Source organism: Opisthocomus hoazin, chromosome 20 (assembly GCF_030867145.1).
Source record: "Opisthocomus hoazin isolate bOpiHoa1 chromosome 20, bOpiHoa1.hap1, whole genome shotgun sequence".
Taxonomy (NCBI): domain Eukaryota; kingdom Metazoa; phylum Chordata; class Aves; order Opisthocomiformes; family Opisthocomidae; genus Opisthocomus; species Opisthocomus hoazin.
The window spans coordinates 11,604,619-11,631,422 of NC_134433.1; the positions used below are offsets into that span (position 1 = coordinate 11,604,619).

At 64.6% G+C, this 26,804-nt stretch overlaps 3 protein-coding genes across 4 annotated transcripts in view; 2 read left to right on the top strand and 1 right to left on the bottom strand.

The window, feature by feature from the left end:
* Window positions 1-2,354, bottom strand: part of RTN4RL1 (reticulon 4 receptor like 1) — a 34,304-nt gene extending 31,950 nt beyond the window's left edge. The window contains exon 1 of the mRNA XM_075440450.1: window positions 2,268-2,354. Within this exon, the coding sequence (XP_075296565.1) occupies window positions 2,268-2,280 (13 nt within the window). The 5' untranslated portion in view covers window positions 2,281-2,354. The remainder of the gene's footprint in view (window positions 1-2,267) is intronic.
* A 1,644-nt stretch (window positions 2,355-3,998) lies between these two features.
* Window positions 3,999-25,720, top strand: DPH1 (diphthamide biosynthesis 1). Of its 2 annotated transcripts, none has more exons than XM_075440311.1 (12): window positions 3,999-4,060; window positions 4,817-4,969; window positions 7,384-7,447; window positions 15,366-15,487; window positions 19,709-19,863; window positions 20,580-20,701; window positions 21,938-22,006; window positions 22,767-22,923; window positions 23,850-23,950; window positions 24,702-24,780; window positions 25,040-25,171; window positions 25,455-25,719. In XM_075440311.1, the coding sequence occupies exons 1-12, from the start codon at window positions 4,012-4,014 to the stop codon at window positions 25,527-25,529; spliced, it is 1,278 nt and encodes a 425-aa protein (XP_075296426.1). In that variant the 5' UTR covers window positions 3,999-4,011; the 3' UTR covers window positions 25,530-25,719. The 2 variants fall into 2 exon arrangements, with proteins under 2 accessions (XP_075296426.1, XP_075296425.1); XM_075440310.1 differs by having other exon boundaries at window positions 4,012-4,099; window positions 25,455-25,720.
* A 31-nt stretch (window positions 25,721-25,751) lies between these two features.
* On the top strand, window positions 25,752-26,798 carry OVCA2 (OVCA2 serine hydrolase domain containing). Its single transcript, XM_075440312.1, has one exon. The coding sequence runs from the start codon at window positions 25,973-25,975 to the stop codon at window positions 26,651-26,653; it is 681 nt and encodes a 226-aa protein (XP_075296427.1). The 5' UTR covers window positions 25,752-25,972; the 3' UTR covers window positions 26,654-26,798.
* Window positions 26,799-26,804: the final 6 nt, after the last annotated feature.

A 26,804-nucleotide genomic window follows, 5' to 3' on the forward strand; every position in this document is an offset into this window, starting at 1 on the left:
CTTTAGGAAATTAAACTTTTATAAGCAGAAAGGTTTCTGGGCTCTTGGCTCCCCGGTGCAGGAACCACAGCCCAGCCTTCGCCCACACCCTGCCCGCCAGCTGCTCCCCTTCAGGGAGGAACAGGGGGCTGGATGCCCTGCTGATGGGCTGGGCGATGGCGGGGCCAGGGACATGGCTGCCCGTGACCTTGGTGTCATCCTTGACCTGGAAATCTCCTTCTCCTGCATCGGCGGGTTGCCCTCCTGCCTGCGGCCACCTCCAGCAGGGTGCACGGCACAGCACCGGCCCCGCCAACACCCTCGCCCAGGCTGGAGCTGCACCCTGCGCTGTCACCCGCTGCCACACCACCGATGACGTCCCAGTGCCCAAAATCCTCCCTGAATCCCACCGGGGCTGCCCGGTGCCTCTGCGGCTGGAGCTCACTGGGCGCAGGAGGCCCAAAATGCCCCCGGGCATCGCAGTGCGGCCACGGGCACACAGAGCTGCTTCCCCCATGGACATCACCCACGGCTTCCCCCGAGCCCTGCCACGTCCCCCAGCCCCGAGCCCAGCCCCAGCCCCCGGCAGCGGGACGGGGAAGGCGCTGGCAGTGCCACCATCACCTTACGCTGCCTCCCACCAGCGCAGCCACGTCCCCCGACAAAACCAGCCGCCCCCGAGCCCCACCAAGGGGTTTGGCCCCGGCTTCGCAGCCCGGCAGCAGCTCTCTCCGTCTCCCCTTGTCCCCCGCGTGGGGTGTCCCCTCTGCACCCTGCTTGGGGCAAATGCTGGGGACCGGAACCCCCTCCCTGGGGACACCTGGCCACGGCAAGACGGGGAGGGGAGAGCGTCTTGCTGGGATGGAGGCCTCCTCTAACTGCCTGTTGAATTATTCAGGAGTGGCATTAACTTATAAATGAGTGTGTTTGACTGATTTTGTGGTTGATGTACAGATAAATTCTAATGAAAGACAGCTACAAGATTTTAAATTATTAATTAGACTGCCACTTAACAAAGCCTATTTGGCACTCTATTTCCTTGCTTAACAAGACAAAAACTTTAAGAATAGGTTTTGCATTAGCCCACAGGCTCTTGAATTTGCATTTTGTTTTTTTAGCTCCAGAAACGAAAGATGTAGATCTTGACCTTAACAGGCTACCCCTTGGTGGGATGCAACCCTGCCGGCAGCCCCGCCGCCTGCCTCCGCCTCGATCTCCCAGTTTCCCAGCCTGGATGATGCTTTTCCTCCAGCCGGCAGCGCTGGAGCTGGGAACCGGGGCTGGGAACCGGGGCTGCGCTGAGGGCTCGGGGTTTATTCTCAAGACCGCCAGCCTGGTTGGGTTAAGACGCAGAACAAAGCCGAGGCAGGAGATGGAGAGAGGAGCATCCGAGCGCGAGGCCTCGCAGTCGCAAGGTGACATTTCCCCCAGCGGGAAAAAACATCCCGGGGTGGCAGTGGGGACTCTGCCCTGCCCGGGGGTCTGCATCCCGATGCGGGGGGCTGCGGGGGGCTGCGGGCACGGCGTTGGCACCTTCTCCAGCTGCTGGAGCCTCGCCAGAGAGGGGCATGCGGTGGTGGTGGTGGTGGCGAGGGCTGGGCCTGGCCGCCCCGTGCCTGGGGTGTGGGACGGGAGTCAGGGGGTCCAGCTGGGGTCCCCCCACACGGCACCACTGTCACTGGCGTCTCCCCCACGACCAGCCCGGGTGCAGTGGGGCAGGGGGTCCCGCGCCCCCCACTTCCCGCCCCGGACCCCTCGGGAGGGCCGGCATCTCCCCCCGCTGTGATGTCAAAAAGCTCCCCTATGATGTCGCAGACGGTTGCCATGGAAATAGCGTGATGTCACAACGGAGCGAACCTCCTGGGGGGGGGGGCCGTGGAACGGGACGGCTCGCCCCAACTTCCCCGCCGAGCCCTCCGCGCCCCCTGCTGAGCCCCGTTTTCCCGTCACTCGCCGCGGGGGGACGAGCACCGACGACCCCCCACTCCCACCCCAGGACCCGCCGTGCCCCCGGCGCCTCGGGACCCGCCGTGCCCCCGCGCCCGCCGCAGCCCAGGTGCCCGCGGGACCCGGTGCCCGCCGTGCCTCCCCCCCGCTCCTCCCGGTCCCTCCCCTCGCCGCCGATGCCGCTCCCCGGGGACCCCCGGGGGGTGCCCGAGCCCCGGTGGCGGAGGCGAGGGGGGCGCCTGGCGGGGCGGCCCCAACTTCGGCGGGGAGACAAACTTCGGGGCCGGCCCCGCTGCCCCCGGTGCCCGCGGGACCCGGTGCCCTCCCGGTGCGGCTCTCACCTTGGCGGAGCATCTTGGAGCCGGGGCGGGCGCGGTCTCCCGGTGGCGGCGGCGGCGGCGCTCAGAGCCGCGGTGGCGGCGCACGGTAGCAGCGGCGGCGGCGGTGGCTGCTGCTGCACCGGGATCGCGGAGCCGGGGCCCGGGCGAGCGGCCCCCGCGGGGGCATGGCGGGCCGAGCCGCAAGCGGCACCGGGGAGCGCCGGCCCCGGTGTACCGGGGAGCGGCGGCCGCGCCTCTGCCCGCCGCGCGTCCCGCCGCCGGCTTTTAGGGGGGGAGCCGCCCCCTCGGGGCTGGGGCAGCCGCCGCCCCCCACCCCCTCGGGCCGAGCCTATAAAGGGGCTCCCGGTGCCGGTGCCGGTGCCGCGCTGCCTGCAGCGGCGGGCAGGGCTGGGCAGGGCAGGGCGGGGCGGGGCAGCGACGGGGCGGGCAGGGCTGGGCAGGGCTGGGCGAGCCCGGCCGGGCCCCCCCCTTCCTTCTCCTCCTCCGCCGCCGCCGCCTCTCCCGCCTCCCGTGGACAGTTCGTGAAAGTGCCGCTGCTCCCGGTTCCCCGCGCCACCGCCCATCCCGGGGCCCTCCGCCTCGCCGCGGGGCACGGCCCAGCACCGCCCCCCCGGGGCTCTGCGGGCCCCCCGGGACCGGCTGGCAACCCCCGCCCTATCGCCGTCCCCTGTGCCGTCGTCCTTCTCCCGGTGTCCCGGTATCCCGCCGGGGCTCTGCCGGCCCTCCCCCCGCCCCTGCCGGGGTCCCCGCTGTCCCGTCCGCCGCTCCCCGCGGACCTGCCGTCCCCGCCGTCCCCTCCCCTCCTTATCGCCCCCTCCAGCTCCCCGGTGTCCCGCCGCGGTCCCGCCGCCCGATCGGGGCCCCCGCTGTCCCCTCCGCCCCGGCACGGTCCCTGCCGCCGCCCCCCCAGGGACCCTGCCGCCCCGTCCCGTGCCCTCCGCCCCTCACTGTCCCCTCCGGGTCCCTGATAGCCCGGCGGGGTGGCGGACGCCCCACCGGGAACACCGCTGTCCCTGCTGCCCCCCGCTCCCCGCTGTCCCTACCGGGGTCCCGACACCCCACCGGGCTTCGCTGTCCCCCGGGCTGTTCCCGCTGCCCCCGGGCGGTCCCTCCTGCCCCTCGGAGGTCCCTCCCGTCCCTCGGGGGTCCCTCCCGCCCCGTCCCTTCTACCCCGCCGGGGGTCCCGTTATCCCACAGGGAGCTCTGCTGTGCCGGCTGCCCCGCTCGTGTCCCGCCTGTCCCCTGGGGGGTTCCCCGCTGCCTCCCCGGTGCATCGCCGCCCCCGGGGGTCCCCGCTACGCCCGGGTGCCCCTCCGGCCTCACGCCTCGCAGGGACCTGGCTTCTGCCCCGCGACATGGAGGGGGGACGGTACGACACGACACGACACGGACCCGTGACCGTGACAACGGCCCCGGCGCCCCCGCCCCGTCCCTATGTTAGCGCTGGAACCGGCAGCCGCGGGGATGTCAGCTCGGGGGGGGGGGGGGGGGAGAGGGATGCGGCGGATCCACGGCCCCGACGTGAAGGGGGGCAGCCCCGACATCGCAACGCACGGCACAGCCCGCTGCACACTCCGGGACCCCATCGGGACCGTGCCGGGACCTATCGATCCCCGGCTGCACCGTCCGTCCCGTCGGGGCCCGCCGGCGCGCTCACGCACTCGATCTCTCGGCCGGCGACTGCTCTGGCCTAACGCGGGGTTCGCTTAGTGCTGCCTTCCCGCCTTTCACGTGCTCCTGAGCCATGGCGGCCTCCGTCAGGGGCGGGAGCGCGGCCCCGGTGCCCGCCGCAGGTGGGCCGAGGCCGGGTCAACGCTGGGTTCGCGGTGCCGGTACCGGGCCTTATTTCGGTTGCCTCGGCGGGGGAGGCGGGGCCGGCGGCGGGGGAGGCCGGGACGGTGGCTCCGCCACCGGCCCGGCCTCCCCCGCCGCCGGCCCGGCCCAGCTGGCCCTTTGGCGGTTGGACCGTGGGCCGTGCGGGGAGGGTTTGGTGGCTCATGAGTGCCGGTGTTGGGCTGGAAATAGTGAATAATCCCCCTGCTGTCACTCCCCCGCCGCTCTCCGGCTTTGCCGAGCTGTAAGGGGGCGGTTGCTGGCGGGGGCCGACTTTCGGGATGAGGCTCCCGGGGACCGGCCTAGCTCACCCGCTGCCGTTGCCTTCCCCCCCCCCCCCCCCCCCCCGGTTGAGATGACGGGATCCCCTCGATGGGGTAGGAGAAACCCCCGAGGGTGCCCCCCGGGGTGCTTACGGATGAGCTATGAGGGGTTGTGCCCGGTGTCCCCCCAGCTTGGGGGGAGCCAGCCCCGCTCATGGCGTTTCACTTAGTTACAGTGGTGCTTTGGGGGAGGGGGAAGAAAAAAAAAAAAAAGGTGTTTTCCCAAAAAAAGTGCCAGCAACCTGCCCCCAGCATGAAGGGCAGAAACCCTTCTCCTACCCGTTTGTCCCCAGGGGTGGCATGAGGGCAGCGAGGATGCTGGTGGCCCGTCCGGGGGTCCGGGATGCGCTGCCCTCCCGGTCGCTCCTTTAGGCCACCTGGTTTGTCCCGCAGCCCGAGGCCCCGCGCGGCGAGCGGCGCAGCAGATCCCCGAGGAGATCCTCGGTAACACGGAGCTGCGGGAGGCGGCGCAGGCCTTGCCCCGAAACTACAACTTCGAAATCCCCAAGACCATCTGGCGGATCCGACAGGCTCAGGCCAGGAAGGGTGAGCACCAGCCCCGGGGGATGAGGGGTTTTGGGGGTGCAGCATGGCCGGTTGGTGCTGCTGAACTTGCCGGCGGTGAGGGGACCTGCTTGGGCTGTGGCAAGGATGGTGCTGAGCTGCCCATTGTGCCTTGGTGTGCTTAGATGCTGTCTTGGCAAGCTCTTCTCCCCTCGAGGGGGGTTAATAGATCTGTATCTCCGGATTATAATCACATTGGACAGGACAGGTTGAGCTGCGTGGACCTGTCAGCCTGCGAGATGTGTCTGGGATGCCAGCCAGGTCCCTGCTGCTCTTCTCTCCCTACGCTTCCCTGCCACTCTGCCAGGGCCGGGCAGGGGGAGCCCCGCAGCGCCCAGCTCCGTTGGAGGGGCTGACGGGAAGCTACACCTTGGTCTGAACCTTCCTTGGGAGGTTGCTGTAGCCCCAGAAGGGTGGGGAGTGGTCATGGTGGTCCCGGACCAGGTGCTGCGGTGCTGCGGGGTGGTGGCAGGGCTGTCCCCCTCCCTGGCTGCGTGTGCATCCCGCTGTGGCTGAGCTGGCTGTCGGTGTGTGATCAGCTCCAGGTGTCAGGGCATAGAGCCTCCCCTTCTGTCCCCGGGTGTCACCAGCGTCCCCACCTTCGCTTCCCATGCGGGCGGGGGCTGCTCACGGGGTTGTGTGATGCCAGGAGCCCCGGGAAGAGCCAGATTTGAAACACCACATCCACCCGGGAGTGTCTCCGCCAGCTGCCACCGAGCTGGCAGGGGCTGGCAGGTGTCACAGGGGACGCTTCGGGAGCTGCTGTCTGCGCCGGTCCTGGCTGTGATGCTGAGGGGCCGGAGGCTACAGAGCCGCCCGGTCCGTCCCAGCTGCAGTGTGGGAGGCAGGGCTGCCCAGCGGGATGCAGCAAGGCCGCCCAGCCGTGCTGCTCTGGTTTTTGTTGCTGCGTTTTGCTGCTTGGCACCTCCTAATTAAATGTAAATACGCGGCTGGGATTTAGACTTCAGAGCTGGGAGCGGAGCCCATCAGCCAGCCAGCCGTGCTGGGATTTGAAAATCTGCGCCCAGCCAGGGGCTCGTTGCTGGGGGAACGCAGCCTCCCGCCGGGCTGCGGCCAGCCCTGCCTGCACTCTGCCTGCTGCGGGCTTTGGGGGGGCTGCGGTGTCACCCCCTGTCCCCACAGTGCCGTGCTGATGGAGAGTGACCCAGCTGCCTCCTGCCAGCCCCTCGCTGGGGGAGGCAAAGCTGTTTGCAAATCTGCTTGTTGGCAGCTAGTCCGGGGCGGAGGGCAATCCTAAATGGTCCCACATGGGTTGGGGAACGCCGGGACCCGGAGCTGCCTGGTCCTGCCAAGTCGGGCAGGGGCTGGCAGAGCGCGTGCAGCTTTCCTTGGGCCTGCGGGTTGGAGCAGGCTGGGATTAGGCCGGTTTGGCCAGGTCTTTTACACAGCTCCACGCTGGCCAGTGGGCTGGGCTTGGCAGCAGAGGGATTTCTGTTGGAGGAGGATATGGAGAGGATGTTTGGATAGATATCGCCAAAGCTGGGATGTCTTAGTGGTATTGGGAGGTGAAACGACAGTGGGATTAATGGATCCTGCTCCATTCATCTCCTCCAGCATGGTCCCTGCTCCTCCCCACCACCCTGGGGTAGGCTGGGGGGACCCGTGGGGTGCTCCTGGCTGGACCCCAGGTGCTGGGGGCCCAGCTGGGCTGCAGACGCAAGGGGATTGTTCCCAGCTGTGAGGAGGGAGCGAACAGGGAAACGTTATTTGCTGATGAATAAATTCCTGCTAGGCACAATGCTGTGGCGTTGCCAGCCACCCTCCCGAAACGGGGAGAGAGGCAGGGAGGGGAGGTGTGGAGAAGGGCAGCGAGGACGATCAAAGGTTTGGAACAGCTTCTGTACAAGGAGAGATTAAATAGATTTAGATCCTTTAGCTGGAAAAGAGGTGAACGAAGAGGGATATGATAGAGGGATATAGAATTGTGAATGATGCAGAGAGGCTGAATAGGGGACAATTATTCACTCTTTCTTGTACTGGGAGAGCCAGGGGCATGCGTTTACATTATTAGGAGCGGGTTTAAAATATACAGAAGAAAGTACCTTTTCCTGTGCAGCACATAATTAAAATCTGGAACTCATTACTGCGGGAAGCGGGAGAGACCAGCGGTGTCAGTGTGTTCAAAAAGGGATGAGGTGTGTGTGCAGGGGCCGGGTGCGAGCAGGGAGAATGGATGTGGCCCAAGGCAGGACAATGTGCACCCCGGCTGCCAGAGCCACCGGGATTTTTTGGCCAGTTTCTGGCTGTTTTGGGAGGGTCGTGCTTGTGGCTGCTGCTCGAGCTGGGTGTGTTCGCCCCAGGGGTGAGTGCCCCGGTCCCCACTTTGGGACATCCCCTCCAGCCCCTCCTAACCCCGGGGCTGTTTCTCTTCCCAGTGGCCCTGCAGATGCCGGAAGGGCTCCTCATGTTTGCCTGCACCATCGTGGACATCATTGAGCGGTAAGATGACGGCTTTTCCGCGCTTCCCCGCTCTGCTCCGGGGGCTGGCGAGGGGCTGGGGGCTGCCGCCGGGAGCGGGATGGCCTCTGAAAGGGCTGCCTGGGCGGGATGAGGCCCAGCACTGCTGCTAAGGGTGTGCAGGGGGTCCCGGCACGGCTGCTGTCGTGGGGACGTCTCCACCACAGCCTGGCATGGTGCAGGCAACGCTGCTGCCCTGCAGCAGGTCGCAGGGACTCGCTGCCAACCCCAGGGACAGGGACAGGGACCGGCACCGCGCCAGCCTGGTCTTTGCCGCTCGGCTTCTCCTCCCCTCGCCGCTCTGCCGGGAGCTGCTGACAAGCTCTGCGTGTCGGGGCCCTCGCTGGGGTGGTGGAGCCGGGCAGCGGCCGTGTTAACAACTGCCTGACACCAGCTCGGTGCCTGCGCGCTCGCCACGGCAGCGCAGCCCGCGAGGGGAGGGCTGGCAGTGGGGCTGATACCGCTGCACGGGTTCCCTGCCCTCCTCCCCCAAGGCCCCGTCCCGTCCCCGCAGCCGTGCTGCGCTCAGGGCAGCACGGAGGTGCTCAGGTACAGTCTGTCTGTGTCTGGGGAGGCCTGAGGCCACGGAGATGGCCCAGAGAGGGTGGCTGCAAGCAGCTCCTGCTGGGCAGCGCCTTCCCCATGGCTCCGGTCTTGATTTTCTGTGGCGCTTGGGAGGTAAGGTCGGAGGCACCGAAGAGGAGCTGGACGTCGCAGCAGCAGTGGATGCAAGCGTTTTGCAGAAATTGGCTGTAATCTCCTTACTGCTGAGCTCACCTCCATCTCTCCCTCCCTCCCCGCCCGCTGGCTTTCTCCCTGCTACGGCTGCCCCCTCCACAGCCCCTCTCTGTTTTCTCACAGTGAATTAGTGCTAATAGCACCGCGTGCCTCGTCTGCCATCGGGGTCGTGGCACTCATTAGTAAGCTGCCTTCCCGGGGCGAGCAAGCTCGCCTCCCCGCCACCACTAGCCGAGCAGCTGCCGCCGTGCCGGGTGGGAAGGCAGCCGTGCCTGCGGGCTTTGTCCCCGCTTTGCCATCGTCTCCCCCGCGGGATCGCGGCAGCCCCACGCTCGGGCTGGGCGAGGGAGCGGTGGGAAGGTGGGTGCGGGCAGGGCACGGGTGCGGGGGGGCAGAGGGGATGGGTGCGAGTGCGGGCGGCTCCGCGTGGGTTTGTCCCTTTAAGTGGAGCTGCCTCCTCTCCAGCTTTGGCACCCAGCCGCTTTCATGTCTCCGACTTCAAAGGCAGCGGATTAAGGGGCTCTTTTATCTGAATGAAACCTTAAGCCCCACTTCCCGGTGGATACCGGGGTGCCGGTGGATGCCGTGGTGCTGGCGTCCCTCCTGGACTTGCCCTCCCTGCCGGGGCTGCTCCGCAGGGCTGGGCGGGGGGTGCTGGGTGCCAGGGCGAGGGGTGCTGGTGGGAGATGGGTGCTGCCTGGGGGGGGAGGTACCTGGCCCAGAGCAGGAACATGGCAGCACTGATGGATTGGAGTCGGATGGGGGATGGCTTCGAGGCTGAGCAGGAGGGCCATATCCTGCGCTCGCTGCCACGGCGCAGCACCCGGAGACACCCCACTGCCGGTCCCTTGCCGGGAGCACCAGCTGCCGTCCGTGATTCTGGCTGGGGACGTGGCTGTGCCGGGTGCCAGCCCTGCTGGCTGGAGGATGGTGGCTGCGGGCAGGAGTGAGCCCAGCCCTGTCCCCACTGGCTCGGGGACGCGCTTGGGACCCGGTTACGTTGCCGAGGGTGAGGTGTGAATCGGCAGGTGGCCTCGTTAGTGCCTGCCTCTTCCTGCTATTAATATTCATCGCTGGCATTAATGTGGAGTCGCGGCTGGGCCGCTGCTCCTGCTGGCCCTCCTCACCCGGCGCCGGGGCTGGACGAGCCTCCGACGTGACGGGAATCGCTGCAGCCGCGCGCTCCGGCGGTGGCTGCCACGGCCGGGCTGGGGCCGGGGGCCCAGGGTGGTGTGTCCCCTGCTCACTGGGGACAGCGAGGGCTGAGCGTGCCGGGGGTGCCTGCACCCATGGAGAGCACTGCTCAGCGAGCAGCCCCTCTCCCCAGCCCATCCCTGCAGCCTCCTGCCTCCTCCTTGCTGGTGAGAAACTGGGGGTGCCAGTGATCTCCCCCTCTGCTGCGTGCTCTGGTAATGACTGCAGAACCGTGCCCGGGGCTGGTGCCCCCGAGGTGACGGGGCCCGTCCCCGTGTTTTCTGGTTCAACTGGAGCCATGTCTGCTGCGACTCAGCCAGAATATTTATCCCTGCTGTTGGAGCTGCCTTTTAATAAAATATTTATGCCATGGCCTGGCGGTGCTGGAGAGGGCCGAGAGCAGGGACGTGGCCTCGCTCCGCTGTGGCATGGGCGACTCGGGCAGGATGCGGTGCTTTCTGTGGGTCCGTCTGTCCCCGTGCAGGGGGGTGGCGGAGTCACCGCGTCCTCCACTGCGATGTGGGAGTGAGCAGGCCCCTGAGAAGCCCCAGTGGGGGCAAGGAGGGGAGGGGGCTGCCGGGTGGGGACTCCCCCACACCTCACCTGGGCTCCCCGGCATTGCACTGCCGCTCGCTGAGCCCCGAGGGGCTGCGGGGATGAAGATGCAGTGGAAGCGTCACGGCTGCTGCCGCCGGAAGGGCCGGTGGGTTACTTAGCCCGGAGCCTGTGGAATCAAGAGCGCACTTACAGCATTGACCAGCATGAGGCCCAGTTAATTAGCGTTAATAGGTTTGTCATTATCGAACCTGTGCTGGGGCGAGTGAGTGGCTGCGGGGGGGGGGGGGGGGGGGGGGCAGCGGGGCCGGGGTCTGCTGAGCTGGCGGGGCGGTGGGCTGCCAAAACTGCGTCACGACGCTTTCACGGCACCTTCCAAATTGGCTCCGTTTGTCACGGCTGATGCAATTTGGCGGAGGGTAACTCGTGCTGGGGGGCGGCAGCGTGGAGAGGCGCGTGGGGGGAGCTCGGACCGCGGCTCGGGGAGGGGGGCAGCCCCCCAGCCCACCCGCCGTTGGGCTGGCGAGGCGGCAGCGGGACCAGGAGCGGACCCCTCCTCTCCCCCTGCCGGGGCTGGAGCAGACGGATCAGCTGGGCTCTCAGCTGGGCTTTTGATTCCTTGTTAATAAAGTCGGCTGTCAGGCTTCGCAGCTGCTAATCCCTCCGTCTCCCCGCGCCGCGACGGGGCAAGCGGCTCCTGCTAATCAGCCGTGGCTCGGCGGCGGGGCCGGGCGATGGTGGGGGACCTGCCGCGGCCTCAGCACCTCCCGACGGCCCGATGGCTTTTGAGCATCCGTGCGAGGCAGCGCTGGGGGTGCGCAGAGCATCCCAGTGACTGTGCTGTGGTGTGCCCGGCAGTGTACAAGGATGTTTCAGAATCATCTCTGGCTGAGCATCAAAGAGTTAAATGCTGTGCAGACAGCCAGCAGCTCTGGCGTGGCTTGAAATGCCCTGCTGTGGCCTGGCTATGGCCAGCGGCTGTGACACTGAGGACAAGAAAGCCCACACAGGAAAGGGTGGTGTGCCTGGCACATCCCCAACACCATGAAGTCTGTCCCCTCCTGGGGCTGATGGGTGGGCAGGACAGGGGCACTGGGTGCCCTGGCCAGGGAGGTCTGCGATGTGCCACTGATTAATGTGGCACTGAGCACCATGGCGAACCTGGTGGCATCACCGGGAGGTCCCAAAGGACCAACGTGGGACAGTAGCACAAGTCAGGATCCGGCCTCAGCCTCTGCCGGCCGGCGCTGCCTTCGCTTCTCCCCTCGTCCTTTAAGCGCAGCCCAGAGGTGCGGGGCAGCACGCTGTGCAGGGCAATTTAATCACCGTCATTAACCACACAACAGCATCATTAGGGAGAATGAAGTTCTCACTTCATTGGAGATGTTTAAAACCTCAGCCCGGGCGGTGATGGCGTGGGGGGCACCAGGCACGGCAGAGCGTGTGGGGTCTGTAGGGCTGTCACCTCCCAGGGCTGGGACGTGCCAGTGCAGGTGTGATGCTCACCACCGTGTGCCCAGTGTCACCTCCTCATGTCCCTGCAGAGCCCAGGGAGCTGGCAGCGATGGGCAGCGCCATGGTTTGGCCATGGGGAAGAGGGGACAGGCACTGTCTGGGCGCAGGACAGCCATGGTGGCTTTGCCAACACCATGCATTGGGCCCTTGGTTGCCTTACTTTGTTTTTTTTGCAGCTACAGGGCCAACAAAGTTGGGGTACCCCCGGGACGTGCCCCTCGGAATGGTGGGGTTGGCCCTGGCACCTTCAGTGAGGACAGAGCGGGAGGTCCCCCCGGGTGAGGGGTCCCAAGCGGGGACAGTTGCTCCTGGGGGGCTGTGGGGACACCCACCTCTCCCCGTCCTGACCCACTTGCAGATGCTCTGCGAGACCCCGTGCCGCCTGCCAGCAGTGATTGCCCAGCTGCAGCGGGGCTCTTCCAGCACCGTTTGCAGTAAAATTGCAAACTCATTATTTTAATTACGTGCAGCCTTCCTGTGCTAATGAAGTTGGGAGTCTGGTAATGGGGATTGGTGATGGGCTTCTCCGCTCATTAAGCGTATTGTTCTCGTCAGCCCCCACACTGAAGGACGGTGGCACCCACCGGCACCCGTCCCTGGGATGGGCTGAGCTTGGGTGCTGCAGGGCAGGCAGTGGGTGTAGGGTTTGTGGGGTGATCGTGGGGCTCTGCTTTCCCCCCGGGGATGGGGTGTAGGGTATTTTCAGGGCATAACCCTCTTGCTTATCCCCAGGCGTTTCCCGGCAGGGAGGTGCCACGCCACATCGTGACTGTGCTGTGAAGGGCCACACGCGGGCGAGGCAGGTGACTGTGAAGCAAGGAGCAGCCTGCTCCGCGTCCCCATCCCCAGTGGGACACGTGGGCACCCCAGCATCTTGCTGCAGGCTCTGTCCTCTGGCAGCCTCACGGTGCCAGGACCGGCTGCTTTCAGCTCGGTCCCTGCAGTCCCCTCCCTGCCCAGGGCTGCTGGAGCCAGGCACGACGGATGTGCCGGGGCTGAGGGCTCCTCTCTGCCGAGGAGAGCAACTCTGCTTCACGAGTGAGGACCAGCACGGTATCATTCACACGCTGCCACGGTGTCAGGGGACCCCGCACTCCTGCCAGCAGCAAACACTCTCGTTTGTTTGTCGAGGGGCTGGGATAAATCAGAGCTACTTCAGCCCAGCGCTTGGCCTCGGGAGACGGGGACTGGCCGCCCCATGCGTGGGGACGTGCTGGCCCTGTGCGTGTCCGTCTGTCTCAGCATTTTCAGCCACCAAACTTGTTCCTGGGTCTCTGTCATCTCTGTCCTGCACTGGCCAGGGAAGAGTGGGGCTGGGAGGGTCTGGGGGTCCCAGTGGCTGAGACTGGGGCCAGGACGTGGCCCGCCTGGGCATGCATCCTGCCAGTGCTGAGCATGGCACTTTAGAAATGGGATTTTGGGAGCCATCTGTTTAAAGGAGGAGATAATGAATTAGGGGGAGATGAGAAAAATGCTAAGGCCGGGCGGTTTCTCAGAATGAGCCGGGGTTTGCAGGACGTAAAAGATGAATAACCTCCCCACGTGTTCAATATTCATGAGCTCCCAGCTGTAATGAGCGGCTCAGCGCTGGGTGGGGACAGCCCCGTCACCGCATCCTCCCTGCCAGCACGCCACTGGGACCCGTCCGCGGCTGCGGTGAGCTGCGGAGACACAAAACACCCGCAAGGACGCTCCCGTGGCTGCCCCTCGCCCGCATCCCGGTCCGGTCTGGTTGGCGAGCAGCTCCCCGGCCCGCGTCGGAGGCAGGTGGCTGCTAATTGACGTTTCCTTCCTCTGTAGTTTGATGAAAGGCTCCAGCGACACCGAACTGATTAAAACATCAAGGGGAGGCCCCCGCGCTTGCCTTTGATTTGTCTCGGGAGATGATTGCTGCTCCGCTCGATTGTCCAGCCCAGCCGGCGCGGGTGACCCCGGTGCGTGCCGTCCTGGCGCCTCTGCGCCTCTCCTGCCGGCACCCTTCCAGCCTCACCGGCTGCCGTGGCAGCACCATCGAGCTCCCTCCTCACTGGGCATCGTCCCGTGGCCTCTTTGCTCCTTGCTCGGCCGTGGCTCTGCTCCCTGCAGCCGGAGCAGGACGGTTCCCTGTGGCTGGATCAGCCCCCTCTCCCCCTGCCCATGGGCTGGAGGCCATGTGCCGCCGGCTGCAGCCCCGCACGCCGGGCAGGGGCCACAGGCACCTCCGCCAGCCTCTGCCCCCCGCCTTTCGCCGTTGCTATTTCACTTTCTTGCTCTTCACCCCCAGGGACTTTCTCTGGGGTTTGGGCCAATTTGCATACATTTTAATCTATAAAAAATTAAGCGGCGCTGGCTGCCGCTCTGAGTCAGACCTCCCCGTCCTGAATCTTAAGGAGCTGAATAATTTTCCACTTTTGCTGAGATGTGTGGAGTCTGATTCATGTTCATCTCATCACCTCTCATTAGAGAAGGGGGCTGGGGGCTCGGGGGGGGTGGGGAAGAGCCTTCTCGAACCTTCTCCAGCAGCCCCCAGCCCCGTGGCGTGGCCGTGCAGGCAGCGGAGGAGCCGTCCTCCCGCCTGGGCCACACCAGTGGTGAGGAACTGCAGGATTTGGGTGCAGGCAAGGATCTGGTCCATCTTCTGACGGTCCCCAGCTGCATCCCCAGCCCTTGGGACTCTGCGGGGAGTGGGAGATGTCTGGGCTGGACACGGGAGGCGGGCATGGCTCTGCCCCCTCTCCAGGGATGCTCCGGCAGAGCTGCTCCCCTGTCCTGCTCCCCGGGCGCTGACAGATAGGCCGGAGCTGTTAATATTCAGCACGCTCCGCCATTTCTCCACCTTCTGCCATCTGCCCAGCTCTGCCCACCATTTCTATTCTTGCTGCCGACGTAACACTCCCTGCCTGGCGCTCGAGGGGGAGCGTGCGGGACCCTGGCCCCCAGCCAGCACCGAGTGCCGGTGGGGGGTGACGCTGTGCCGGGGCACCCACCTTCCCCAGCCCCTGCACCCCAGTCCCATGCCGGCAGCAGGGGGGACCCCAATGGCACCCAGCTACAGCCGCCAGTTCGACCTCCGTGTAAATACGGAATTAGCATCTGGTTTAAACAGCCCCTCCAGGCGCGGGGCTTTGTCATCGCGATACCTGCTTTCATGCGTAAACTTGGCAGCTTCCCGGGAAGGCGGCCAAGCTAATAATTCCCCCAAATGGTGCAATAAAATACCCACAAAGGTGGCACCTTTAAATCACACCAGAGCCCTGGCTTTGCCACCCAGTGCCGGTGTGTGCCCTTCCACTGGCTGGCGGGTGCTGGGTGGGCTTGGGCCGGAGCGCTGGGATGCTGGAGCAGGGGTGGGGGGCAGCACCAGGGTTCGCTCGGTGCTTTCCCTCACAAAGTGCCACCTGAGCACCAGCTGCTCCTGGAGCACGCCCAGCTTGGCCAAATTGGCACCCGTGGGTGATGCAGCCGGGCACAGGCTCACATGGTGCCCGGGCATGGGGGGACGGTGGCCCGTCCAGCCTGGCTGTCACGGCTGGGGATGCCAGCGCGGCTGTTCTGCCCATCCTGGTGGCTCTGGTCCCTGGGGCTGGCTGGCAGGAGTGGCAGCACCACGCTGTGCCGGGTCTCCCTCCGCTCCTCACCCGGTGGAGCATTAGGAAGCTGGCAGCGTATTGTTTGATGAGCGGATAATCCGCTGAATTGCAAACAGCTTTACCCAATTGAAGAGGCGGATTACCGCTCTCCAGCTTAATCATGTTGACATCTCGGAGAGTAGCCAGTGCTCGTCCTCTTCGGCGCGTGGCAGGGGACTCGATGGCAGTGCGGGGTCCCCAGTAGCGGCGTGCGACAGAGCTGGGGGGCAGGACGCGGGTCTGCGGTGATGGCAGCCAGCCGTGACCCTCACTGTTGTGCCTCCCCGCAGGTTCACGGACGCGGAGGCGGTGGTGATGGGTGACGTGACCTATGGCGCATGCTGCGTGGACGACTACACGGCCCGGGCCCTGGGCGCTGACTTCTTGGTGCACTACGGACACAGCTGCCTGAGTAGGTGACACTCGGCCCCGGGGCGCTGCTGAGGCAGCCACACATGGCACCACGGCGGCTGCATCACTGCCACCGTGCCGTGCCGAGCGGCATCCCGCCCCGCTCGGCGCCAGCTCAGAGACTTAGTGCCAAGGGCTAATCCCTTCCCAAAGGGATTTCTGTTCTCCAGCCTCGTTTGCTGGCTTTGGACGGGGCTGTGCTGGCTGGGTGGCTGCCCGAGGGCAGGATTTCGGGGGCAGCAGGTTGTGCTTGTCCTGCCCGGCCACGCGCTGCCGCAGCACCCAAATCACAGCCCTGTGCCCCAGAGCAGAGCCGCAAGGCCATGGCTTGGCAGGACCACCCGACCAGGAGGAGGAGGTTGATGAAGCCTTCTACAGGCAGCTGCAAGCAGCCTCACAGTCACAGGCTCTGGTTCTCATGGGGGACTTCAACCACCCTGACATCAGCTGGGAAGACCATACAGCTAGGCAGGTGCAATCCAGGAGGTTCCTACAGAGCATCGATGATAACTTTCTGATGCAAGTGGTGGAGGAACCAACAAGGAAAGGCGCGCTGCTGGACCTTGTGTTAACAAACAAGGAGGGACTGGTGGAGGACGTGAAGGTTGGAGGTAGACTCGGCTGCAGTGACCATGAAATGGTCGAGTTCAGGATCCTGCGTGGAGGAAGCAGGGCGATAAGCAGGATCAAAACCCTGGACCTCAGGAGGGCTGACTTTGGCCTCTTCAAGGAGCTACTGGGAGGAATCCCGTGGGCCAGGGCTCTCGAAGGCAGGGGGGTCCATGAGTGCTGGTCGCTTTTTAAACAACACTTCTTCCATGCACAGGAGCAATGCATCCCCCTGAGAAAGAAATTTAGCAAAGGAGGAAGGAGACCTGCATGGTTAAACAAGGAGCTTCTAGCGGAGATCAGGCAGAAGAGAAAGGTGCATGGCATGTGGAAAGAGGGACAGGCCACTTGGGAAGAGTACAGAAACGTAGTGAGAGCATGCAGGGATGCGACGAGGAAGGCCAAGGCTCACCTGGAATTGAAGCTGGCAAGGGATGTCAAAAACAACAAGAAGGGCTTCTTCAACTACATCAGCAGCAAAAGGAAGGCTAGGGACAATGTGGGGCCGCTGCTGAATGAGGCGGGTGTCCTGGTGACGGAGGATGCGGAGAAGGCAGAGCTAATGAATGCCTTCTTTGCTTCAGTCTTCAGTGCTAAGACTGGCCCTCAGGAATCCCAGGCCCCGGAGGTAAGAGAGGAAGCCTACAGAGAGGACGACTTTCCCTTGGTCGAGGAGGACTGTGTGAGGGATCGCTTAAGCGATCTGGATGTCCACAAATCCATGGGCCCCGATGGAATGCACCCACGAGTGCTGAGGGAGCTGGCGGATGTCATTGCTGAGCCACTCTCCATCATCTTTGAGAGGTCCTGGAAGACAGGAGAGGTGCCCGAGGACTGGAGAAAGGCCAGTGTCACTCCAATCTTCAAAAAGGGCAAGAAGGAGGACCCAGGGAACTACAGGCCGGTCAGCCTCACCTCCATCCCGGGAAAGGTGATGGAGCAGCTTATCCTGGAGGCCATCATGAAGCAAGTGGAAGAAAAGAAGGTTATCAGGAGTAGTCAGCATGGATTCACCAAGGGGAAATCATGCCTGACCAATCTGATAGCTTTCTACGATGACATGACTGGCTGGGTAGACGAAGGGAGAGCTGTGGATGTTATCTACCTTGACTTCAGCAAGGCTTTCGACACAGTCTCCCATGATATCCTCCTGGGGAAGCTGAGGAAGTGTGGGCTGGATGAGTGGTCGGTGAAGTGGATAGAGAACTGGCTGAATGGCAGAACTCAGAGGGTTGTCATCAGCGGCGCTGAGTCTAGTTGGAGGCTGGTGACAAGTGGTGTCCCTCAGGGGTCAGTACTGGGCCCAGTCTTGTTTAACTTCTTCATCAACGACCTGGATGAAGAGTTAGAATGTACCCTCAGCAAGTTTGCTGACGACACCAAACTGGGAGGTGTGGTAGACACACCGGAAGGCTGTGCTGCCATTCAGCGTGACCTGGATAGGCTGGAGAGCTGGGCAGAGAGGAACCTGATGAGGTTCAACAAGGGCAAGTGCAGGGTCCTGCACCTGGGGAGGAACAACCTCATGCACCAGTACAGGCTTGGGGTGGACCTGCTGGAGAGCAGCTCTGCGGAGAGGGACCTGGGTGTCCTGGTGGACGACAGGTTAACTATGAGCCAGCAGTGTGCCCTGGCTGCCAAGAAGGCCAATGGGATCCTGGGGTGCATCAAGAAGAGTGTGGCCAGCAGGACAAGGGAGGTTCTCCTTCCCCTCTACACTGCCCTGGTGAGGCCTCATCTGGAGTACTGTGTCCAGTTCTGGGCTCCCCAGTTCAAGAAGGATGAAGAGCTACTGGAGAGAGTCCAGCGGAGGGCTACAAGGATGGTGAGGGGACTGGAGCATCTCCCCTACGAGGAGAGGTTGAGGGAACTGGGCTTGTTCAGCCTGAAGAAGAGAAGGCTGCGAGGGGACCTTATAAATGCCTACAAATATCTGAAGGGTGGGTGTCAGGAGGATGGGGCCAAGCTCTTTTCAGTGGTGCCCAGTGACAGGACAAGGGGCAATGGGCACAAACTGAGGCACAGGAAGTTCCGTCTGAACATGAGGAGGAACTTCTTCCCTCTGAGGGTGACGGAGCACTGGAACAGGCTGCCCAGGGGGGTTGTGGAGTCTCCTTCTCTGGAGATATTCAAGACCCGCCTGGACAAGGTCCTGTGCAGCCTGCTGTAGGTGACCCTGCTTCGGCGGGGGGGTTGGACTAGATGACCCACAGAGGTCCCTTCCAACCCCTACTATTCTGTGATTCTGTGATTCTGTGACCCTGCTCACCTGGGAGCCACCGGTGGGAACAGGGGCTGCTCTGGCCCCCCAACCCCACAGATGCGGGCTTTGGGGGGAAATTGGGAGCAACGGTGGAGGGGAGCGATGGCCTGGGGGTCCCGCTGGCCCCGGGGGCTGGCACAGGGCGGGGGAAGGCGGCTTTGCGGGTGCAGCGCAGGCTGGGCGGGGAAGGGAGGAGGAGGCTGTGTGCTCCCCAGGCGGACGGTACTCTGGATCCAGTTGCCATGGAAACTGCGCTGCTGTCCCAGATGCTGCTAACTTTGAAGTCCACCCAGGATGGAATCAGCCCAAAAATAACAATAAGACGCTCTGGGTTTTAAGGTGGATCCACACAATTGCCGTAGCGAGCGGCAGGCGCGTGCATCCCTGCCACTGCCGCGCTGCCAGCACCTGGCAGCCCTCCTGGACATTTATGGGGCCATATAAATGGGTCTGAAGAATTGCGTTGGGCTCCGTATGAAATACTGACTCCTTGCTTGAGAACTGTGTCCCAAAAGCCACGTCAGTGTGAGCATTCACAGTGATAAATATCTGTGCTAGATGCTTTGTTATGGAAGGGAGGATTATGGGCACCACTGGAACAGGGAATACAAAACCCCTGGTTTGTAGCCTGCTGTTCATGAATGAACAGCGGGAAGGGGAGGAAGGGGCCATATCCAGCGGTGCTTGGGAGTGTGCCGGTGCAGGAGCCAGGCTGCTCCGGCGGACAGGAGTCACATCTTCTGGAGCTGCTCCCCGCAGGGACAGGCAGGCCCTGCCAGGCTTCCTGTCACCAGCCCTGCCACCATCTGTGGCCACATGGTCCCTGCCTGCACCGGGATGGGTGGGTCACAGGGCACTTGGGGTGCCCAGCGAGGTGCTGAGTGGGTGCTGGGCTCCCCTCAGGCTGCCCACGGTGCTCCCGGCGCAGCCGCCTTTGGCCCCACGTGCCCTGCAGGAGGGAGTAATTTGCACTTAATTGTGATCAGGTGAAGAGCACCAAAATGGGAAGTGAACACAGAGCTGTGGATCGATGTGGACTCTGTGTACTTTAATTATTCACTTAATCGTAGTGACACAGGCTGCTTAGCACCGGGGGTAATTAGATTTGTGTTCATTGATTCCCCAGGCTGCCATTATCTGGAGAGAAATGAGCGGGTGCTCTCCACGGCTCCCATCTGCACCCCAGGGTGCCAGCACAGGCAGAGGGGTGGCACAGCCCGCACTGGGGCAGCTGGGATGCAGGGAGCCCCTCTAATGTGCTTTATCCCCCAGCTGCAGGCAACAGCAGCGGGGTCTTGCCGCGGCCCCAGGTGTACCCCGCACTCACACCCTCTCTCTGCCTCTCACCAGTTCCCATCGATGCCACGCAGGGACTGAAGATGCTTTACGTGTTTGTGGATATAAAGATTGACACATCCCATTTCCTCGAGACCATTCGCTTCAACTTCGCAGCGGGCACCTCCCTGGCCCTCATCAGCACCATCCAGTTCGTCTCCACGGTGCAGGTGAGATTGGGACGCCGGGCAGTGTGGGGCGTGGGATGGGGCTTGTGCCTCCCCCCGTCTTGGCCCTGGCTCGGTCCCTCCCTGACCCAGCTCCGGGGCTGGAGCGGCTGCCCTGGGGTGCTGGTGGCGACGGTTCCCCTCTGATGAGTCGCTGCGATAATATGCTGCTGCCGTAATGTTGATCAAGTACTTTATAATAACTCTGATCAATGTTTCATGGCGGCACCCCTCCCTGGCTCCCCCGGGAGCTGCTCTGTAAATGTCAGGGCAGGCAGTGGAGCACTTGGCATTTTGATGCAGTGCCGGCAGCGGCAGGGGAAGCTCCGGCGGGTCTGTCTGTCTGCCCCTGAACGGCCGGCTGGGCAGGACGGGAGGAGATGAATGAGCCTCTTGAGCCATGTCTGTCTAAACACGGGGCTGTCGAAGCGTTAAGCGCTTTTCCTTGTCTTTTAATTGATACGTTGGCTGAGCCTCGCTGAGCATCTCGCCCTTGCGGGGCTGCTACCCTCCGTGACGGTGCCACCCCGAGCAGACCAGCTCCCCTCCACTGCCGCTATACTGGGGCAGGACAGCACAGCCATTGCCGCTGGTGCCCCATGGAGCTGCGACTGCCAGGGCCGGGGTGTCCCCAAGGGTTGCCAGCAGTGCCGGGGACCACCAGCCTCGGCCACGCTCTCTGCCACGCTCTGTCCCCGCTGACCCCAGATCTCCTGCAGGCAGCGGCAGAGGAGCTGCGCTCCCAGTACAAGGTGTGTGTCCCCCAGTGCAAGCCGCTGTCCCCAGGGGAGATCCTGGGCTGCACGTCGCCCCGGCTCGCCCAGGACACGGACGCCATCGTGTAAGTACCTGGGGTCTCCAGGACCCTTCTGCCTGGCCCAGGCTGCCTGTCCTGCCTGTATCCCCTGCCTGGCTGTGGGCTGGTTCTGGGGGACAGCGGGGGGACGTCCCCCAGCTGGATGCCCCCTCCAGCTCGCCGCGCTGCTCGGAGTGGCGTGTGCTCGTAGAACAGAGGAAATAATTGAGTCGTATATCAGAATAGATAATAGATGGAAGGGCGGGTGGATAATTGGAAAAGACAAATGGCCGGGGCCCAACATCACAGCAACATTAATTTTATTTAAGGACAGCAAATTAGAGGGAGCACTTCGCTTCCTATCACCTAATTATTTTAGGTAATGGAAATGCTTAATGTACTGTGAATACAGTGTGCTGCAGAATAAATAAATATAAGGACCCCACCCTTGGGGGGAGCTGGGGAGCCCGGGTGTGGGTTTGGGCCCCGCTGAGCCGCTTCTCGCCCACCCTGCCAGGAGCCCCTGGCACCGGCGCCTCTCGAAGCACGGTTCTGCTGGGAGCCAAGCTCACGACTGCCAGGGCAGGGGCTCGGTGGGGGCTCCGGCTTCACCCTGAGCCATGCCAGGGCCTGGGGGAGAGGTGCTGCTTTCTGTCGCTCCCCAAGGGCATCGGGAGCAGGCAGGGATGGCCGGGCTGGCACTGCATCGGCGAGAGCAGGTCCTGCCCGCTGCTGGAGGAGCCACGGTGCGGTGCCAGCTGGCTGCCCGTGCAGGTGCATGCAGCTGGCATACCTGCATCCTCCCTGGTTTATTATTTTCTTCTTTTGCCCGTCTCTGGGGCTAACTTTTGCAGACAAATTAGCTTTGATCTCCCAAAATGTCATTCTTCAATTAAGGGCAAAATCTAGTCAAGTTTTACGTCTGAATTCATTTTCCAAGCCCTCACTCCATTAGGGCAGCTGAATGAAAGGCTTTGAAATGTAATTGCTGACTTGAAATCCGATTAGAAATGGAAGCAGCAACGTCTAGAACCAGCCGTTGAGATGGGGCAGCTCCTGGCCGTCCCACGCCGGCGTGGGCGTCCCTCCTTGCCCCGAGCGCAGCCGCCTCTCCCGACTGCGCGGAGAAGGGGAGCCCTGGCTGTGCCCACTGCCGCCGCGTCCCAGCGCGGGAGCTCGGGCTCCGGGCATCTCCGCGCGCCACGGCTTGGGAAACCCACAGGGACATGGGTGGGCACCGCTGTCTCCCACGTGCCACAGCTCTCCCTCCCCTCTCGGCAGGTATTTGGGCGACGGGCGCTTCCACCTGGAGTCCGTCATGATCGCCAACCCGGGGATACCTGCCTACAGGTACGGGCAGCCCACGGACACCCGCTCCGGTCCCCGACAGCCCCACGGTGGGGAGCACCCCAGCTCCCCCAGCACGCCGGGGACCAGCTGTCCCCACCGTGCCCCCCAGGAACACCCCCCACCCCGGGGCTGGGCAGGCAGCTGCCTGCAGCGGGCACAGCAAGCAGGGGGCTGCGGGGTGGGTGAAGAGGCGCGGCGGGGAGACGGACGCCAGTCATTTACTCCGGCTGAATATAAACATTTTGACAAGTACCTGCGAAAGCTCATGGAGGTGCAGCCATTAGAGCCCGGCTGCTGCAGGCAGAGGCCATAAAGCGCGATGATGAGGCCGCTGAAAGCAGATGAAATATCAAGAGCGAAAGGCTGGGCCCATTTGGTGGAATCTGAATTTCTTAGTAGGTCGTTTGTTACTAACGGGAGGCGCGCGTCAGGTTTATGGCGCTGGGGAAGCTGCTGAAACCCGAGCGGGATTTGATTAGAATTCTCCTCGTCAAACAAAGCAACAAATCAAAGATTTCTTCATAATTGATGAGCTGGGACAGAGGGGAAGCCGAGCACGCGGCCCAGGCTGTGCTGGATATTGGGGGGCTGTGGCGGGACGTGCGCCTTGTCCTTGTCCCCTCTCCGTGCCCTGATGAGCCCTCCCCTGTGGGAGGAGAGATGCTGTGGGAGGCAATTAGTGCTAACGAGGGAGGGGAATCGTATAGGGGAGGGGAGGGATAGGGTGATGGGGTTGTGTGAGCCTGGTTCTGCTTTGCAGGTATGATCCCTACAGCAAGGTCTTCTCCCAGGAGCACTATGGCCACGAACGCATGCACCATGCTCGGCAGGACGCCATCCGCACCGCCGCCGGCGCCCGCTGCTGGGGTCTCATCTTGGGCACGTTGGGGCGGCAGGGCTCCCCCGGCATCCTGCAGGTACCAGCCCCCTCCCCGCAACCCCTGCCTGGGCACTGGCCGCTGCTCCTGGGTGGGGGGAAGGACCGGTGAGCGATGGCACCGTTGGCACAGCGGCCTCGCTGCCGGAGCGAGAGCGGACCTGGCACTGCTGGCAGCCCGTCGGTTGCTACTGGCTGGGGTCTGTGTGCCCCTGAGCTGAGCAGGCAGGGCCATTAGCAGCGAGGTTGGACAAGGGCTCGTTAAACATGCCCCTCACTGGGCAGAGCTCGCCAGCCTCGGAGACCCCCCCGCACAGGCAGCTCGGCAATTAATTCCCTAGGTTTGTTTAATTGGATGAACTTCTGATTGGGTTCACCGTCCCCATTCGGCTGCTGCTTTCTGCACCCCGGGTGGGTGAGGGGAGCAGGACCTCGGTGTCCTGCCCCGTGGGAGAAGGGTGCTCTGAGCACACCCGGAAAATTTTGGGGAGCCACAGGTGAGGTTTGGGGGCAGCACAGGGACCAGTGGGCAGAGCAGGGTGGCGAGGTCCCAGCAGCTGCTGTCCCTCTGTGATCACAGGGAGTTGGGGACAAGGACAAGGACGTCCCTGGCCTCTCCTGGGCCCCTCTCCTCCTCCCGCAGCTTGTGGCCGCAGCCAGCCCGTGGCAGGCCAGCATCCCAGGGAAGGCAGCCGCTAACGAGAACAGATTGTTGTCATTGAGTGGTAATTACTTCATTAGGCTGAGGCACGCGCTGGGGAGAGCCGGGCCTGAGCCAGACACATGGCTGTGGTCCCCGTCACTGTGCCTGGCCTGCGACCACCAAGGGGACACGGGTGTGGGGCAGAGCTGGGACCCACAGAGGGTCTGGTGGCCAGGAAGGGGCAGTGGGCAGGGCTGGGGGGGCTTGCTGGGGGCACCTGTGTGGGCTCCCCTCATGCCCCCGGGTGCCTTTTCCTCCCGCAGCACCTGGAGTCACGTCTCCACGCCCTGGGCCGGCCCTGTGTGCGGGTGCTGCTGTCCGAGATCTTCCCCAGCAAGCTGCGGCTCTTCCCCGACGTGGACGCGTGAGTGCTGCTGACCCCCCTCCAGCCCCCAGCGCCGGGGTCCCCAGCGTCTGCCATCCTTGGCCAGGCCTCCGATTCCTGCTGGAAGCCATCCCTGTCACTTCTGTCCTGCTGTCACCTGGGCAGGCCCTGGCACCGTGCACCCTCAAGGGGATGAAGGTGATGGGTGGCTGTGCAACGGGGACAGGCTGAGGGATTTGGGGCTGTTCAGCCTGGAGAAGAGCAGGCTCCGGGGTGACCTTAGAGCAGCTGCCAGTGCCTGGAGGGGCTACAGGAAGGATGGAGAGGGGCTTCTCACAAGGGAGTGTAGTGATAGGACAAGGGGGAACGGCTCTAAACTAAAAGAGGGCAGATTTAGATGAGATATTAGGAAGAAATCCTTCCCCATGAGGGTGGTGAGGCCCTGGCCCAGGTTGCCCAGAGAAGCTGTGGCTGCCCCCTCCCTGGCAGTGTCCAAGGCCAGTCTGGATGGAGCTCTGAGCAACCTGGGCTGGTGGGAGATGTCCCTGCTCATGGCAGGGGGGCTGGAACCAGGTGATCTTTAAGGTCCCTGGAACCAGATGATCTTTAAGGTCCCTTCCAACCCAAATCATTCTGTGGCACCATCCTTGGCAGGGCAGCTCCAGCACAGTGGGGACCTCGCTCCCTGCCCCCTCCGCTCCCTTCCCTGGGGGGCTGCTGCGGGGCTTCCTCACACGTTGTCCTGCCCAAAATGCTCGTCCCCATCTTCGGCCGCGTGTTTCCCTCCCAGGTGGGTGCAGGTAGCCTGTCCCCGGCTCTCCATCGACTGGGGAGAAGCTTTCAGCAAGCCGCTGCTGACGCCCTACGAGGTGAGCACCCACCTCCCGTTTTGGGGGGGAACCAGCCACGGATTGGGGTGATGTGCCAGAGCCTCCCACGGAGCTGCGAGCCACGGGGACGGGGACATCCCCCGCTCTCCCGGACTGTGCTCCGTGTGCACGTCGGGTGTGCCGCTGGGATTTCCGATCTCTTGTGAGACCAATGAGATTCCCGGTGCCGCGAGCTTCCCTCTGGCAGTGCCCCCGTGGCAGGCACCGCTCGGGGGCTCAGCCCCTTGTCCCCTCGCAGGCAGCGGTGGCTCTCCGGGACGTCGAGTGGCAGCAGCCTTACCCCATGGACTTCTACGCCAGCCAGTCCCTGGGGCCGTGGACAGTGAACCACGCTGGCACGAAGCCCCCGCACCGTGGCCGGCCCGACCAGGTGGGCAGCGCGTCCCGGGGCGGGAGGCGGTCACCGGGGCGGCGGGTCCCCCTCTGTCCCCTCGCTAGGGACGGGCCGGGGGCTGTCACCTGGGCGGCGGGTCCCGGGGGGACGAGCGGTGGGAGCCTCTGCGAGGGTTGAGCACCCGGTGCAGCCCGGTACTGCGTGACAAAAGCGCCACCCCGTGGCCTCGTCGCCGGTGAACGGTAACGGGGCCGGTGCCAGCCCACCCGGTGGGGAGGACAAGGGGCCCTGTGCTGACCCCCCCCTCTCCCCGCTGCAGGGGAAGCCGCCCGCGGCCCCCACCCCGGCGGGGGGCGAGGAGACGCCGAGCACCGGGGGCCCGGGAGACTCGTGAGCACAGCCTGCACCCCGTCCTGCTGCCTCCACGCTCCGGGACCCGGTGTGGGCACAGGCACCGGGCACCGCCGGGCTCCCCGCGAGGGTAAGCGACGCCGGGGACTCCCGGTACCGGCACCAGAATGGGGGGAGACGCACCCCTGCCCCTCGACGCCACCGCTGCCTGCCAGACCCGGCCCGGCTCCCTGCGAGGCCGGGCCGTGCTGCGGGCTCTGCCCGGGGCAGCCGCGGTCGCACCGGGGGTCCCCTCCCGTCCCCTCGGGCGCCGCTCCCCGCCCCGCGGCCTCCCGCCGCCAGGGGGCGCGCTGGCGCCTCAGCGCGGACGGGCACCGCCCCTCTCCCTTCGCCGTCCAATGAACGCGCCGCGTTTCGGCGGGAAGCGGGGGGGCGGGGGGAGGAAACCGGAAGCGGCGCTTTCTGTTTCCGGTGGCGGCGGCCGCCATGTCGGAGGGGCGGCCGCTGCGGCTGCTGGCCCTGCACGGCTACCGGCAGAGCGAGCGCCGCTTCCGTCAGCGCACCGGCGCGCTGCGCAAGGCCCTGCGTGGCCGTGCGGAGCTGGTAGCCGTCAGCGCCCCGCACCTCGTGCCCGGCGACGAGGACGACGGCGGGGACGACCCCCCGCGCGGCTGGTGGTTCTCCGGGCCCGGCACCTTTGAGGCGGGGGAGGCGGCGGCGGCACCGGCGGGGCTGGACGAGTCGCTGTCGGCCGTGGCGGCAGCGCTGGAGGAGCGCGGGCCCTTCGACGGGCTGCTGGGCTTCAGCCAGGGCGCGGCGCTGGCCGCCATGGTGTGCTCCCTGCGCGCCCGCGGCGACCCCCGCTTCCCCGTCGCCTTCGCCATCTTGGTGGCAGGTTTCGCCAGCTGCGCCCCGGCCCACGGCCACTTCTACCGGGAGCCCATCGCCCTGCCCACGCTGCACGTCGTGGGCGACGCCGACGCTGTCATCCCCGCCCCGCTCAGCAGGAAGCTGGCCCGGCACTTCGTGGAGCCTGTTGTCCTCGCCCACCCCGGCGGGCACTTCGTCCCTGCGGCTGCGCCCCAGAAGAAGGCCTACCTGGACTTCTTGGACCGCTTTCGCCCCGGACAGGGCCGGGCTGAGCCCCTGGGGGCTGGGGCTGTTTGATGACAGCCCTGCAATAAATGGGGCTCCAGCAAGCCGCGAGCAGCCTGCCATCTTGGTGAACCATCCCTGTGTTTCCGTGCCCTCCAGAAGGGTCAAAGAGCTCTCAGCTCACGGTGCTGCCCTGCAGTGTCAACCCAGGGCCAGGCTAAAT

Coding starts and splice junctions, on each gene's coding strand:
- DPH1 (XM_075440310.1), top strand. CDS start 4,012: ATGGCGGCCTCCGTCAGGGGCGGGAGCGCGGCCCCGGTGCCCGCCGCA. Junction 15,488..19,708: donor CTACGGACACAGCTGCCTGA/GTAGGTGACACT, acceptor GCCTCTCACCAG/TTCCCATCGATGCCACGCAG. Junction 22,924..23,849: donor GCTCCCCCGGCATCCTGCAG/GTACCAGCCCCC, acceptor TTCCTCCCGCAG/CACCTGGAGTCACGTCTCCA.
- OVCA2 (XM_075440312.1), top strand. CDS start 25,973: ATGTCGGAGGGGCGGCCGCTGCGGCTGCTGGCCCTGCACGGCTACCGG.